The 16,450-nt window shown below is 49.2% G+C and overlaps 1 protein-coding gene across 17 annotated transcripts in view; it reads right to left on the bottom strand.

Annotated features, from left to right (window-relative positions):
* Nucleotides 1-4,784: 4,784 nt before the first annotated feature.
* Nucleotides 4,785-16,450, bottom strand: part of cmss1 (cms1 ribosomal small subunit homolog) — a 544,867-nt gene continuing 533,201 nt past the window's right edge. For all 17 annotated transcript variants that reach the window (XM_072513512.1, XM_072513514.1, XM_072513506.1 and 14 more), the window contains 4 exons: nucleotides 13,175-13,235; nucleotides 11,107-11,194; nucleotides 8,213-8,301; nucleotides 4,785-4,993 (listed from right to left, as the gene is read on the bottom strand). In XM_072513512.1, the coding sequence (XP_072369613.1) occupies nucleotides 4,910-4,993; nucleotides 8,213-8,301; nucleotides 11,107-11,194; nucleotides 13,175-13,235 (322 nt within the window). In that variant the 3' untranslated portion in view covers nucleotides 4,785-4,909. The remainder of the gene's footprint in view (nucleotides 4,994-8,212; nucleotides 8,302-11,106; nucleotides 11,195-13,174; nucleotides 13,236-16,450) is intronic.

Here is a 16,450-nt window from a genome sequence, read left to right as displayed (position 1 = left end):
GGTACTCTAAATTTTTTTAAAAAATGAATGTACTGGACTGACCTGCTGGAGCCTCTATGGTGACGTGAGTGCAGTCTATTGCCCCCTGAACCCTGGGGAAACCTGCCATCGACACAAAACCTCTGCTCGTTCCAGTTGATTGTGCCAGTCCACTGAAAATGGAACATTGCGACCTGCCCTTCAGAGCATTGCATCTGGAAAGGCCTCAATGCAGTGCTGTGCCAGAATGCCACCGACATCTCCGCTGGCAGCCTGAAAGGATCCAGCAGCAAAGAAATTCAGCACAATAGTCACCTTTATGGCCACTGGCATTGAGGGACCACCCACAAAGCTGGAAGCTTTCTCCCTGCCAGGACCTCGTGGAGAGAGGTAATTGTGGCTCTGGACAGCCTGACTATCCTCCGACACTCTCAGATATTTTAAGGTAACTTATTCTGTCCTATTTACTTGAGTGGCTGTATGAGTCTTAACTCTGCACCTCCATTGTTTAAAGCATCCCGCCTTCATCAGCTACTTGCTCCGGTGCTAGTCTGCTACCCCCATACACCACCAGTGTATCCCGCCCTGATCACCTGGCCCTCTTCCTCTTCATCTCCTCTCAGACACTGGGGGATGTGTCTCCCACAGAGACCACTAACTCGATGTTTAAACACCCAAACAGGCTGAGGTACAGCTAAGGGTCTAAATGCACCTTTCTGCCGGCTAAATTACACCTCAAAACAGCACAAGTAACCCCTGGAAACACAGCTTCCAGAAACCAATGCTAGCAGCAATCATGATGTGGAGATGCCGGCGTCGGACTGGGGTGCGCACAGTAAGAAGTCTTACAACACCAGGTTAAAGTCCAACAGGTTTGTTTTGAATCACTAGCTTTTGGAGCACTGCTCCTTCCTCAGGAGGATTCCTCCGCAGCAATCATGTCCGCCTACACTGCTGAGATCAAACCAAGGACCCAGCTGGTGACTTTTAACAATCTTTAAACAATCTTTCAGTGAAAATAATGAGATTTCCACCTGGCTTGAGGCAGTCCCCTGAAGCGTTTTATTGTTCCAGTCTAATGCCACATTAACAAGCTTCACAACGCAATTAAATTGAAATTGAATAAAGTGGTCAGCCTGCCAATTTCTCAGATCGCGCACCTACCGTATTCTCGTGTTCAGCAGTGATGATGCCAGGAATGTGAACAGATATCATCGTGCCTAATAAAATGTTGGCACGGGTACAGTACAGGCCCTTTTTCGCTACACATCATTCAGCCCATTATTCCAGATGGGGACATAACAATGCCCTGTGTAAACTCAGTATCACAGCCTGGGGTTTGTCTTCTATTCCATGCAACATACAATCCAAGGTCCTTTTTGTCTTAATTATTGCTGATGCCTACTGCGCTGTTTCAATGATATCTCTACCAAGACACTTAAAATGTTATCCTCTGTTTTATCCTGTAGACTAACGTGGAGGCACAATGCCTGCTCCTTTTTTAGTCTCATTTGTCAGTAATGGATTCCATATATTATTTCTCAGCCTAGCTTTGCAATGTATCGAAATCCTTCTGAACCTGATCAACTTGCTCTCGACTCTTTGCTTAACCATTGGAGTCAATCCGTAATTTTTACTAGTTTTGGTTTCAACCTGATCTCTTTCCACCTTCACTAGACTGTGTCACATTCTTGTTGCAACAGTTAAGACAAGAACAATTATTTTAGTTAATGTTAAAGAATAAAGCTGAAATAAAGCTGAAATAACGTATGTGTGTAAGTGTGTTCAACGTTAATTGGTCCACTTAACAAGGCCCCATGGGCTTCTCGCTGCCAATGAAGGCTCGCCAGCTGATTCGCCGGCACTGTACTTGCCAGCCCCTCGCTAACAAGGGCGAGCAGCACGTAAGCTGCACTTGCTCAGCCAACCCCAGCCAGCTCGCAATAATGGCGCCCAGGAGATTGGCCCCAAGATTTGGGGATGCAGACCTGGGGAGGCTCCTAGATGCAGTGGAGGCCAGGAGAGATGTCCTGTTCCCCTGAGGGCCCTGGAAGTGAGCCACAAGGTAGCCAGTGCTGCCTGGGACGAGATGGCGGCAGCTCTGAGCACTGATAGTGTGACCAGCAGGACTGGTCTCCAGTACTGAAAAAAGGTCAATGGCCTACATCAGGCAGCACGAGTGAGTAGACACTAACACCACCCCCCCAGAAACCTTTCCGCCCCCACGGGAGCATCCACCCCCCACCCCCCCCAACTCTTCATGCGACTCCCAACCCTCCCTTCCCTTCAACCCTCACAACCCCTCTTCTTTCACACACACCCCTCCCACCACTGTGAACCATGCATGGGGCTATTGGTGCCCTCTCTGTGTCTCCTCGGGAAAAGTTCTCCCACAACCTTCGGGAGACGGCCCAGACTCACCTCTTTCGAAGAGTGGACACTGGAGGTGACTGGGTTGGGCGAGGACAGGGTGGCCTACCATGCGGAGGTTGGCAGATGCCACAGAGGTGAGGAACCACCGGCCTCCACCCGTAGGACCTGTCAAACGTGAGTTGTTATTGTGTTACTGACTGACCTATCCCTCCCACTGACCACATGTCCATTCTCCCACAGGTACTGCAGCCGACAGCGCTGGCCCACCCCATGTGGCCCCCTCTCCAGCTGCCCAGGAGACCATCTCGGAGGGGAGCTCCGAAGAAGACACGATCGAGGCATCACAGCTGTCATCCCCACCCTCCAATAGCGCAGATACATGCACCTCGGTGGCAAATGTCAGTGGTCAAGCTTCTGGGGCACAATCTGGTGAGCACAACACTGCTGCTGATGTACATCGGGTGGAGGCAGGAACCCCCAGGCAGACAGCAGTCGGAGGGCTGCTGGATCCCAGGACCCAGCTGGGTACCAGCCTATGGTCCTGGCTGAGCCTATGTGAAACGTATACTCGGAGCTGATGGAGACGATAGGGAATGGTCAGGAAATTCAGAGGGAGATGTCAGCGACACTCCAGCAGATCCAAATCCGATTGGAGGAGTCCCAGAGGGTACTGTCGCAGCAGATGTCACCAGCAATTACTGGCATCGAGGCCAACACTGCTAGGGTGGCGACTGCAGTGGAAAGCTTGGTGCACGATGTTGGCACCAGTAGTGAAGGTGTCTGAGGCATTGCACAGTCGGTGACGGAAATGGCTGAGGGTATCGGCAGGTATCGCTATCCTCGTTGGGCATGTCACCTTGGGATGAGGTTCTGCGGGACATGTCCCGCCCTCAGGTGGGGATTGCCGAGGCGTTGCGGAGCATGTCCTTGTTGCAGGTGGGCATTGCCGAGGCCCCTCCACCCCAAGGTGAGCCCCAGGATGCAATGGACATCGAGCTCGAGGGGGCGCTGAGTGACAACCCGGACTCGTCCCATGGAGTGGCGACGGTGGCCACCAGCTCCCCTGGGTTCCACCCCTCTGATGAGGCTGCATCTTGAGGTCAGCACACGGGACAGGGCGGCATGGCTGTGCATGTGCCGCCAACAATTGTGCCGACACCCTCTGGTCCCAGACCCCCAGAGGATGCCCTCCAGGGGCATTGAAGCCACAGAACAAGATAAGCAGCTGGCTGCCCCCACCTCAGATGTGAATCCTGGGACCTACGCATAGCTGTAGAGCTAGGAAGACAATACACATTGAGGATCACTGAGGGCTTGGGGGGGCGGGGAGGTAGGGGTGAGGGTGGAGCGGGTGGAGGAGGGGGCAGCATCAACGCGAGAGTGGGGAATTGTAAAACAGAATAAACACATTTGACCACAACCAGTATGACGCCTCTGTCACTTTCATTCGCAATGCGGGCCGACCTCCGAAACCTTGGCCCATCTCTCCAGGCATGCTGGCTGCTGCGTGTGTGGTGTTGCCTCCTGCAGGATTCAAGCACAGTGTCCAGGTTACAAGGCGTGATTGGGATGCTAGGCAATGACTCCCACATACTACTGGCCCGCCCACCCACGGGAATCCACTTGGGTTGTGTGAAGTGTTCAGTTAACCACGATTGCAAATTCCCTATTTGTAATAGCATTCAGCCAGAAGCCTCGGCAGTCGATTGGGGTCATGGGTAGTCGGTGGGGAAGATGGGCAGGGCCTAGGGTTGCCCCAGAACTGGTACACACAATCCAGGGGTTGGCATGCTGGTGCCGCGAGCAGTTGCCACCACAGCACCCCCCCCCCCCCCTCCCTTTCTGAAAGGTGCCCCCCACCCCCCACCCAGCTGAGGGGTGGCTAGCCCAGCGCCCCCAGGCTCTTTGCCTGTGAGCAAAGATGGCTACTCACCTCCTCGGCTCCCCGCAGAAGCCCTTCCGCCAAGTTCACGTTTTTCAAAAGGAGTACTAATCGCGCCAGCGTGTCTACTTGCTGGGGAGGCCGATGAATGGCGGGAGACTGTTGAATATGGAGTGGCTCTCATTAATTGTATGGAAATAGGGCTTAAGTGGTGATAATTGGTTCTTGCCGTGCTACGGCGAGATCCCACTTTTGCCAACAGGAGCGGGCGGTTGCATCGCAAACTGTTTGGCGCCTGGCATGGTTCTCAATTTAGGTCTCTTGCGCTATTCACCGGCCTTGTTTCGCTCGAGCGAGAGTGCAATGAGGCTGGAGAATTGTGCCCGAAGTCTTGTTCATTTCGATTTAACCTGTTTACATATATCCAGCTCACTTGCTGCAGTGAAGAACATTGGAAAATGGTCTGCCTCATGCACACATAGAAGCTTAAAGATCAAACCAACAGTGCACTGCTATGAAGTGTAATAAGGCCAGCAAATTAGACAAAGCATTAAGAATGTTAACTATTTTATTAAATTCAGGATTCAGCGTGCAATTTAAAATAACAACATGTCATACTGTCTGCTTCCAAATAGGAGGAAACCAACAACTTCTGCCAGGAAATAATTGGTGTGGTCAGAAGAGGCCCAGTTTTACAGGTCCACTTTTACAGGCCGGGATGATACATGTTTCCAGCAACTTCAGTGTTTCCTGCTTCACCTAAAATATACAGAATATCACTTAGCTTTCAATTATATAGAGCTTGTAATCTTATGCAAAAAATATCAATAAGAAACACGTAATGATCTGCTATGTGCAGACAACGACTAGCTCATTAAAAATATTAAAGAACAATTGACTGGCCTAATATATACAGTGGATGATCAGTTCAAGCTATACAAGTATGTACGTGTCAATATGGAGAAAGGAGGGAGATATCTCTATTCAGAGCATGATTAGTTCATAATGCATGAAATAAATGATTGGCTCAAATAATCTAAATATGACGGGCGGGATTCTCCCATCGGGCGGCTAAGTGCCGACGCCGGCGTAAAAACGGGAGTGTTTTACTCCGGCGTCGGCGCCCGTTCCGGGATCTCATTCTGCTGCCCACAGAGGGCTAGCACGGCGCTGGAGCGGCCCACGCTATTCCAGCTGCCGATCCCCACCTGAACTTGGTGCCGCGGGGTCCGCGCATGCGCAGTTGGACCGGCGCCAACTAGTGCATGCGCAGCGACCTTCTTCCCCACACCGGCCCTGACGCCAAATGGCGGAGGGCTACAGGAGCCGGCGCAGAGGAAAGGAGGCCGGGGAACAGAGAGGTCAGCCTGCCGATCAGTGGGCCCTGATCGCAGGCTAGGCCACTATGGAGCCCCCCCCCCCTCCCCACCCAACAGCCGCCCCCGGACCCTTCAACGTTAAAACGGCGCCGGCGGGACTCGGCTTTTTGATGACGGCCGCTTGGCCCATCCAGGCTGGAGAATCGGAGCGCGGCCCGTGCCGGTGAGTTGTCGCATACCCCAACTTCGCTCTGCGGAGAATCGCGTCCCAACATCGGGGTGGCGTGGCGCGATTCGCGTGGCCCGCCAGCGATTCTCCGACCCGGCAGGGGGTCGGAGAATCCCGCCCATTATTGGTGCGATTTAACACGCCAAAAAGAGTCCTGTTGTGGGCGGGTATATCAGGGTGTTTTTCAGCACCTGCAACGTCGGGAACAACCCCACTATCAAACGGGGCTCTTTTTCTTCTCCTTGGTGAGGAATGCCCCGCTGGGGCCGCACTTCTTTCTTTAGAAAACATTTTATTGAAGCATTTGTAATTTTAAACAACCGAGCGGTCCGACACAAGCAACAACCTCACAGTAACATATCCAACTTTCCCCCGTCCTACCTCCTGACTATCCATATATTAGATTTCCTACCTGTATTCTTCACTGCCATGCCTCCCTGCACCCCCCCCCCCTTTCCCCACCCACCCCTCTTCTGCTGACGATCAGTTTTCCTTAAAGAAGTCGATGAATGGCTGCCACCTCCGAGCGAACCCCTGAATTGAACCCCTTAAGGTGAACTTAATCTTCTCTAGTCTGAGAAACCCCTCCATGTCACTAACCCCTGAGGCTGCACTTTTAATAATAATCTTTATTAGTGTCACAAGTAGGCTTACATCAACACTGCAATGAAGTTACTGTGAAAAGCCCCTAGTCGCCACACTCCAGCGCCTGTTCAGGTACACAGAGGGAGAATTCAGAGTATCCAATTTACCTAACAGCATGTCTTTCGGGACTTGTGGGAGGAAACCGGAGCACCCGGAGGAAACCCATGCAGACACAGGGAGAACATGCAGACTCTGCACAGACAGTGATCCAAGCCGTGCGAACTACTGTGCTACCATGCTGCCCATTCAGCTTGTCAGTGCAGGACGAGATCAGGGGCGCCATTTTCAAATACTGCCCTGATCTTTAGACCCCCCTGGACTCCGCACTGTGGCCTCTGGACCCCAACGTATGTTCTAGGGGGACCTCAAGCCCCTCCTCGCTCCATCTCTTAAGGGAAGGGCACCCCCTGGCCTGATGCCTTGCATGGGCAAGCTGGCACCTGGGCACTACAAGCCTGTCACCCTGGCAGTGCCAGGGTGGCACTGTAAGGGTGTCCAGTTGGCACTGTCATGGTGCCCGGATGGCAGTGCCAATGTGCCTGGATGACAGCTACGATTCTACCCTGCCTAGAGCCTGACTACACAGGGCCTCTGATAGCCTGGGAGACCCCCTTCCCAGGTGCCGTTACACCTTGTCCACGTTTGTGTGGACCAGTGCTAAATGGCGCCAAGGCGAGGCCTCCCAGGTGCGGGGAATCATTCCTTGGCCTCGGGAGAATTGGGCGCCGACATATTTAAACGAGCCTAATGGCTCACTAAAATATGTAAATCTGGATCTTGCCCAATGAGGGCGAGATCCAGCTCGTGCCGTTTTGCGAGATCTCGTTAGATCTCACGAGGCAGTCAGAGCATTACAACGGCCTCGTCACGTGACCAAGCCGGGCTTGACGAGGCCGTTCAATCGCGCCCCATATCAATAAAGGTCACATTAGCTGTACATTAAGAGCGCCTTCTCAGTTTTGAAATATAACCCAGATGCGCCTGAGCAGTTTTATTACTTGCTAAACAGTTGCCGAGCAACACTTGACTCAGAAAACAAATACTAGAAACTTTATTGAACCCCAGTTACTCCACCTGATTTAAGTTTTCTTAACTTTAAATAAAAAAGCCGCTCTGGCAAGTAGCAGAGCCCTTCCCGACACCTGACCCCCTCGCCCCCTCCCACACAAACCAGCATCGATGTCAAACCTATTGACACTGAGATGATGCCTGGGTTTGTGGATCAAATGCTTTTGATCAGCAACCATTCCTCCTAAATTGTCAGAAGTGGTATTGTGATTATTTCAATTGCGAAGAGATTTTCAACTTCACTGCTGGATGGTAATCTGGCAGAGTCGGCTGTACGATCATTATAGAACTTGCCTGACTTTCATTCCACTGCATAAGAAATGATCACAATAATCTGCATGGAAATGACTTGAAAATAAGACTGGTGATTCATTGGTAAAGGCTTTTAGCCTTAACATGTTAGAAATATGCACCATATTCCTCTTGTAACAAAGCTTGGACATTTAAGTTATCATCAGCTGGAACAGTTGTGTTTGCTGCATAATTATTTCTGCAGCATAAAATTGTCCCAGATGTTAAGTTATGTTTCAGATCAAACAAGTTAGAGGCCACTTACTGAATTGCATCTAGTTCATCTGGAGTCAATGCACAGTAACGCAAGAATGTGATACTGGCATTAAATTGGAAGACATAAGATAATAATGCTGGAGGCAGGTATTTTATTCACACATATAAAACCATGTCTGTTCATGGGTAGTTCGGCAAGTCAGAAATTACCTCTGGAATATCGATTAATCTTCTGAGCTTCTGATCACGCCAATTCCAATCAAGAATTACATACTTCACAGACTGCAGACTGAGTCCGTCTGGATAACAAGGAAGAGTTAACATTCACAATCATTAGTTATGATTGTCATCGCTTGGGATCTGAAATGCTAGTTGTTCGATTATCTTGTGAGTGGATTAATTTTAATATACTTGTCTCTTATGTAAGTTTGCAGTTCCTGTCTCGTCATGATTGGGGAAGGCTGTGCTGAACCCCACCATTTATATTTCTAATGTCACTGCAGTGGAATACTGTGATGTGATGACAGGAGGGGTGAAGTATACTGTTACAGAGTGTTATTATTGGACAGATTTGCATGGAGGAGGCTGGAAGCTCGGGTTTAGACCTGTCCCCATTAAAATGGTCCCCACCTGCCATATCTTTCCTCCTGGAAGGCAGGTGCGGGATGAAATTGGGTCCCCCGCGTCTGGAGACAATGACAGAGGCGGGTGAGTGACGAGTTGGAAGGTCGGGCTCAGGTATCTGACTTAGCTTCAGTTGTGCTAAACGATGTTAAGGCCCTGTAACCCTCACCCCTCACAACAGCTCCACACATTATCCATGATTTCAGACTGCCTTACCAATAATTCTGAAATACACAAACCTATTACAAGGGGTGAACGTGAGTACAATAAATGTTCTTTATACCCTTTGGTTGGGTTTTGAGAAATTTAGTTGTATCTGATCCCACAGTGAAATAAATTCTATCACAGAATGTACATATAATGACAATTAAATTTATGCTGAATTAAACTGAAAAATAAAACCATATAATTTAAGGTATAATTCTAGAGTAATAACTTTGTGTATTAGTCTGACAGACGGAATTATACTCATGACTTAATTTCGCCTTGCTTATTCCATGCTTCAATTCTGTCTGGCACAATACCCAAGAGAAAAGCCTTGGTTTTCAAATCTAAGATGTGCAAAACAAACATCAACAAGGATTGCAGCTTAAACTAAGTATGTCAATATTTGTTCACCTGCATTGGAGGCATAAACCGTGCAAGCCTGAAGACATAAAATTTAACCTAAAATTGAACCCTAAACTTTCACAGCAACACTCAGCGCTCCAAACCACCCCAGTTCATAATGGCACGCTTTTCTATCAAAGCAACCCGCCGTTCTTCTTGTTTACAATCTCAGTTGAAGCTGGTGCCCGTATTCCACACCCCTCAAAACCACTGCGTTTCTTCTCCGCCATCTTTTGTTCATGCTGGAACTCTTTCCCTTCACTTCCTGTTTATTCTGGCACACTCCTTCCCTACTCTCCATCAGTTAATTGTAGCATTCTCCGGAATCCCCATTCTAAAACATAACTCTCAGTTTCTGCCCCAATCTCTCTCTTCATTCTCTCACTCCCTGTCAGTTAACGGCAACACTCTCCATCCTCCCACAACCAGCTACCTGAATGCATAGCTCTTGCCTTCAATGTCATCCTCTCTCCCACTGAGCCCCACAACTGCCTTCCATTCCTTTCTCTCCTTCCTGGTTAATCCTGTTCCTCTTCCCCATCCCACTCCTTCATTATCATCTTCTTTCCTTCTTCATTACCACCCAATCCTTCGCAATTAGCCATTTATTTGTTTCCTCTTCCTTCAGTGTTCCTACCTCAGTGAATCACTTCAGAGGACCCTTTCTCCTCAATGCCTTTCCTCTTGTTAACGGTTGTAATTCTAGCCTCTCCATACTGGAGGGAGGAATTTTCGCGAGACCAAGAATGCAGCTGCATGAGGCCCAGGAGATTTTCTCTTCAAACCTGGCAGGGAATGCTAACTGGTTGGCAGATGGGAGCACGGTACCAGTCAGTGGGTGAGTGGTCCAATTCACAGGGAGGAGATTTCAGGAGAGCCTGTGAACTGGGGCCCTGGGCCTCATCATCAGGTAGCTGGTGGGAGCTGGTTCTTCTGCCAAGTTTCAGTTAAGTGGGTAAAATGGCAGGGGTATTGAGGAGCAATGGCTGGGCCTTGGAATGCGATTGGGGCTCGAGAAAGAAGATTGTGGCGGTCTGCAGTATTGTTGTGCAGGGTGGGATGGGGAGGGGTGGTCAGGGAATGCTGCTGGTGGAGATGGGGAGGGTGTGCTAGGAGGTCAGGGCCAGGGTTGGGGGGATGGCTGGAGGGGTTGGAGTCAGGAGTAATGTTGGGAATTTCCGGTCCGAGTGTGGAGATAATAATGCTAAGCACTTTGCTTTGTTTTTTAAAAAGTGTTAATTAATATTGGTTTACCCAGAATCACTGGTGTTATCTGCCTTGGGTGCAGACCAAAGATGCAAGAGATAGCAGAAGCAGGCTTTAGGCTCCTGATTTCTATATGTCAATACTGTAGTTTAATAAACACTCGGTGTGGGTAAAGTGTCTCTTTGGCCTTTACCAAAATGGTATCCAGCACAGTCTACACCAGAATTGTTGATGCTTGGAGGTTATTTTGGTGCCAGAAAACTGAATGCCACGGAGCCAAATTCCATGTGGGCCTGAAGGAGCAGTCCTGCTTCTCCAGGTCCCACAGGTAATATTTTAAAAACAAATTTAAACTAACTTCTCCAGGCCCGGTCCCTTCTTTCTGCCGGTTGGAAAAGCGTCTGTGTTTAGGTCGGCACTCGGACTGGTCTGCATATTTAAAGAATGAGTCTACTGGTTTCTGGTGGGTGTCTTTCTCACCTGCTCGGAGGAGCAGGTTAAAATTGCAGCCGGAGGGATCATTGTGTAACATTGGCAGGTAAGTCCCATGGCCAAGTTTAACCATAACACACACTGGATGGGAGGGTATGCTGAAGCGTGAGATTATCTCTGAATAAATAGAAGGCGTAAACACAAACCAATTTAAACAGCATTGAATATTCTACCTCGGTCTATCAGGTTTCTAACCCGTCCTGGTGTTCCAACACCCAGATGTATGACACCTTTGGAAAGCCATTTTATCTGTTCTTCCACCTGGATGAGAAAGGGAACACGATGAGTTTCTGTAATAAACTGTAACATCACAGGACAGATACCAGTTGTACCATGCAGCCAGGCACACAAGTCAAATTATTATGTTTCACTGATCAAGGGAGAATTGATATGCCACATTGAAGGGTATGTATGGAGACAAAGTGAGGGGGTTGAGAATGACCACCACCCCCAACGCCTTCCCCCCCACCCCTCCCATGCCCCTCCTCCACCGAATTCCCTCCAATGCCGCTCCTCCACCGAATTATTCAGGAGAAGAATTCGTGCTCATCTTAGCTTCACAGGAATAAATGTAACAAAATGTTAACACTCAAGGATCGTTTGTCTAATATAGATTCAGATAAACTGTACAGATCACATGTGGGGAGCTTTTTTCTGGTCGCATTAAATCAGCACACCTCCTGTTATCCCTGGAGAAAGCAGGAGAGCCCCAAACTGTGTTTCTGCAGGCGCTGAATGGATTGCAATACTCCCGACCTGCAGCTCCCGATACAATCTTGAACACGTCCTTGCTACTCATGAATCAGACTTGCATATTTGAATGAGTTTACATATGCTCAGTCGATTAGAGGCTTGAATCTCCTGACTTCAGGAATCACCGGCTCCATCAATGCAGGGGGCGAGGCTGGCGCCCACTGGTGTCTAAACGACGGCGTGAACGGGCCACTGTCAGGAGTGATTCTGGCCCCTACAGGGGCCCTCCGAGGCCATTGGAGCCCCAGGGTGGTCGGGTCAGGGCAGGGCAGCCTGGCACCCTGGTGAAGGGGGGGTGGGTGCACGAAGAGGAGGAGGGGAGGGGGGCACTCAAAGGAGGTTTCCTGAATGGGAGGCCCTCTGAAACGGACGCATTGGGGGGGGGGGGGGGGGAGGCCTGACAGAGGTCGGCACTGAAAGGGAGGGTGATGGTCCTTGAAGGTGTGGGGCCCTCATCGACCCCATAGCGGGTGTGTCCACTGGGGGGGGCAGTGATGCCCCAATGCCGACGTGATGGATAAGGCGGGGGGGGGGGGGGGGGGGGGGGATGCAGGTCACCCTCATGCCTGGGTGGTGTCGGGGTGGAGGGGGGAAGGTTGCCCCTCTGGGGACCAGGGTTACGAGTGGCAGCTACTCCCCTGCTCCAGTGTCAATACGAACCTCTTTATATGATGAATGCCATCCATCTGTTTATTCCCTTGTTTCATTTATACAGTTAACACATGACTCAGTTGATAAACAATTTCCTAAAATGGACATTATGCTCCTGCTTAGCTGGTACAATGTCTGTTTAAGGCAGGTGTCCTGGATCTATATAAGTTTTTTGCCTTCCAATTTGGCAGTTGCCACACACACAGCTGAGAACAGAAATTGGTCCCTCAAAACTACTTCTCATCCAGTACTGCCAAGGGCCACATTATCTCCTACGTGTCAAGTAAAGTGTTCACACTATTTTCTCATACCGTTAATTATCAGCTAGCTGCTTCCTTGGAAAAAGTGGAAAGAATTAATTTCAGGTGAATGTCTTCTAAATTCTGCATGGCCACCGATAGATTTAGTCTGTCTGGAGGGTTCTGCAACATTTATTTCTGAGGCCCTTTGCACAATCCAACATTGACTTTTCAAATGGAACAAAGAGCTGGTTGCAACATAGACTGAAAGCATTAGATTTTGCACAGTCGCCTTGCTTATTGTTGGCAGATTGGAATTGGAAAACAGCTTGTTATCGAGTGCTCATTTAAGCAAGGGTTGGGCGGCAATGGAGTGGAGGAAATGTTTATGCTCGTAAAGTTCTACTACATTTTGTTCGAAAATAAGGAAGAGCTTCTCTCGTTCACACCCATGAGAAGCACATGAGAAATAGTTGCTGCCAAATTATTTCACCAGTTCATAGCCAGTCCAAATAAAGTGAAATGAACTCTCATGACCAACCATCACCTATTAAAAGCTAGCTGAAATAATGCAAAGTCGAATGAGATCCGTACTTACCTTTATATGCTTTGCAAATAATTTTAGAGTCTTACAGTCACCTTTAAAAGCTGTAATCAGTCTGCCAAAACAAATGAGACACAATCATTGCAATCATGGCCTGTTTACTTTACACGGGTTAAAGCTTACATTTAAAAAGCTCCGAAAGGAATGTTAAGTGCAGGAGCAAAACATTGGGGAGGAGGGTGTTGGGGGGGGTGGGGGCTGTGTGCAGGGGAAGGTATACCATGTTACTATAACAGAGAACTTGTACTTTGTGAAGACCATAAGGAGCAACATTAGGCCATTTGGCCTATTGAGTCAGCTCCACCATTCAATGGCTGATATGTTTCTCATCCCCATTCTCCTGCCTTCTCTCCATAACCCCTGAACCCCCTATTAATCAGGAATCTATTTAACTCTGTCTTAAAGACACTCAGTGACTTGGCCTCCACAGCCTTCTGCGGCAATGAGTTCCACAGATTCACCACCCTCTGGCTGAAGACATTCCTCCTCATCTCTGCTTAAAAGGATCAACCCTTCAGTCTGAGGGTGTGCTCGGGTTGCAGTCTCTCCTACTTGTGGAAACATCCTCTCCACGTCCACTCTATCTAGGCCTCTCAGTATTCTGTAAGTTTCAATGAGATCCCCCCTCATACTTCTAAACTCCATCGAGTACAGACCCAGAGTTCTCAACCGTTCCTCATATGACAAGTTAATGTTCTTTCTATCCATACAATTTGCATTTTCCTTTCCTCCAGTTTTCTCCCATTACTAATACTTACAAAAGCTGCCGGCTCCTCCTGGTGTTCAGTACCGTGGTTGGTACTATGCGAAAGAGCCACATATCAGAACGTTGACTGTCAGGTTGAATATCAGCTGGCCGCCTTCCCTAATATAGCAATGATATTACCTCGGTTGGGTAGACTACGGCAACTGGTAAGAGTACTGTGGGCAGGAAATTCAAGCTGTTCCCAAAGCGTGGGTAAAGTGAGTGGGCCGACAGCGCTACACTGAGACTTGAGGCCTGAGCAAAAATCATAGATTCATTACAGTGCAGAAGGAGACCATTATACATAACCATACAAGTTCAAGGGAATATAGGGCAACGATATTCTGTAAGGTAAGAGGGGATGGAGGCTAGGCCAGTTGCATGCTCCTTCTGTAGGATGTGGGTGGTGAGGGATACCACCGGTGTCCCCGCTGACTATACCTGCGGGAAGTGCACCAAACTCCAGCTCCTCAAAGACCGTGTTAGGGAACTGGAGCTGAAGCTGGATGAACTCCGGATCATCCGGGAGGCAGAGGGGGTGATAGAGAAGAGTTACAGGGAGGTAACCACACCCAAGGTACAGGACAAGAATAGCTGGGTTACAGTCAGGGGAAAGAAAACAAACAGGCAGACAGTGCAGGGATCCCTCGTGGCCTTCCCCTTCAAAACAAGTATACCATTTTGGATGCTGTTGGGGGGGGATGACCTACCGGGGGAAGGCCCTAGCGGCCAGGTCTCTGGCACTGAGTCTGGCTCTGGGGCTCAGAAGGGAAGGGGGGAGAATAGAAAAGCAATAGTAGTGGGAGATTCAATGGTATGGGGAATAGATAGGAGATTCTGTGGTCGCGAGCGAGACTCCCGGAAGGTATGTTGCCTCCCGGGTGCCAGGGATGTCTCGGATCGTATCTTCAGGATCCTTAAGGGGGAGGGGGAGCAGCCAGAAGTCGTGGTGCACATTGGTACCAACGATGTAGGTAGGAAAAGGGGTGTGGAGGTAATAAACGAGTTCAGGGAGTTCGGCTGGAAGTTAAAAGCCAGGACAGACAGAGTTGTAATCTCTGGTTTGTTGCCAGTGCCACGTGATAGCGAGGCTAGGAATAGGGAGAGAGTGCAGCTGAACACGTGGCTGCAGGAATGGTGTAGGAGGGAGGGCTTCAGGTATTTGGATAATTGGAGCGCATTCTGGGGATGGTGGGATCTGTACAAGCAGGACGGGCTGCATCTGAACCAGAGGGGCACCAATATCCTGGGAGGGAGGTTTTCTCGTACTCTTCGGGAGGGTTTAAACTAATTTGGCAGGGGAATGGGAACCGGATTTGTAGTCCAGCAACTAAACTAGCCGATATTCAGGACGCCAAAGTGTGTAGTGAGGCAGTGGGGAAGGGAACACTGACAAAGGAGAGTACTTGCAGGCACGGAGATGGGTTGAAGTGTGTATACTTCAACGCAAGAAGCATCAAGAATAAGGTGGGTGAATTTAAGGCATGGATCGGTACTTGGGACTACGATGTGGTGGCCATCACGGAAACTTGGATAGAAGAGGGGCAGAAATGGTTGTTGGAGGTCCCTGGTTATAGATGTTTCAATAAGATTAGGGAGGGTGGTAAAAGAGGTGGGGGGGGGTGGCATTGTTAATTAGAGATAGTATAACAGCTGCAGACAGTTTGAGGAGTATCTGCCTACTGAGGTAGTATGGGTTGAAGTCAGAAATAGGAAAGGAGCAGTCAACTTGTTAGGAGTTTTCTATAGGCCCCCCAATAGTAGCAGAGATGTGGAGGAACAGATTGGGAAACAGATTTTGGAAAGGTGCAGAAGTCACAGGGTAGTAGTCATGGGTGACTTTAACTTCCCAAATATTGAGTGGAAACTCTTTAGATCAAATAGTTTGGATGGGGTGGTGTTTGTGCAGTGTGTCCAGGAAGCTTTTCTAACACAGTATGTAGATTGTCCGACCAGAGGGGAGGCAATATTGGATTTGGTACTTGGTAATGAACCAGGGCAAGTGATAGATTTGTTAGTGGGGGAGCATTTTGGAGATAGTGACCACAATTCTGTGACTTTCACTTTAGTAATGGAGAGGGATAGGTGCGTGCAACAGGGCAAGGTTTACAATTGGGGGAAGGGTAAATACGATGTTGTCAGACAAGAATTGAAGGGCATAAGTTGGGAACATAGGCTGTCAGGGAAGGACACAAGTTCAAGGAACAGGGACTACGTTTCCTTGATATGTATGTCCCTGTCAGGCAGGGAAGAGATGGTCGAGTGAGGGAACAATGGTTGACAAGAGAGGTTGAATGTCTTATTAAGAGGAAAAAGGAGACTTATGTAAGGCTGAGGAAACAAGGTCCAGACAGGGCGCTGGAGGGATACAAGATAGCCAGGAGGGAACTGAAGAAAGGGATTAGGAGAGCTAAGAGAGGGCATGAACAATCTTTGGCGGGTAGGATCAAGGAAAACCCCAAGGCCTTTTACACATATGTGAGAAATATGAGAATGACTAGAGCGAAGGTAGGTCCGATCAAGGA

This window comes from Scyliorhinus torazame, chromosome 8 (genome assembly GCF_047496885.1).
Source record: "Scyliorhinus torazame isolate Kashiwa2021f chromosome 8, sScyTor2.1, whole genome shotgun sequence".
NCBI classification, from domain to species: domain Eukaryota; kingdom Metazoa; phylum Chordata; class Chondrichthyes; order Carcharhiniformes; family Scyliorhinidae; genus Scyliorhinus; species Scyliorhinus torazame.
Note: the sequence above shows the minus strand (reverse complement) of the source record. Positions and strands in the feature narration are given on the sequence as shown.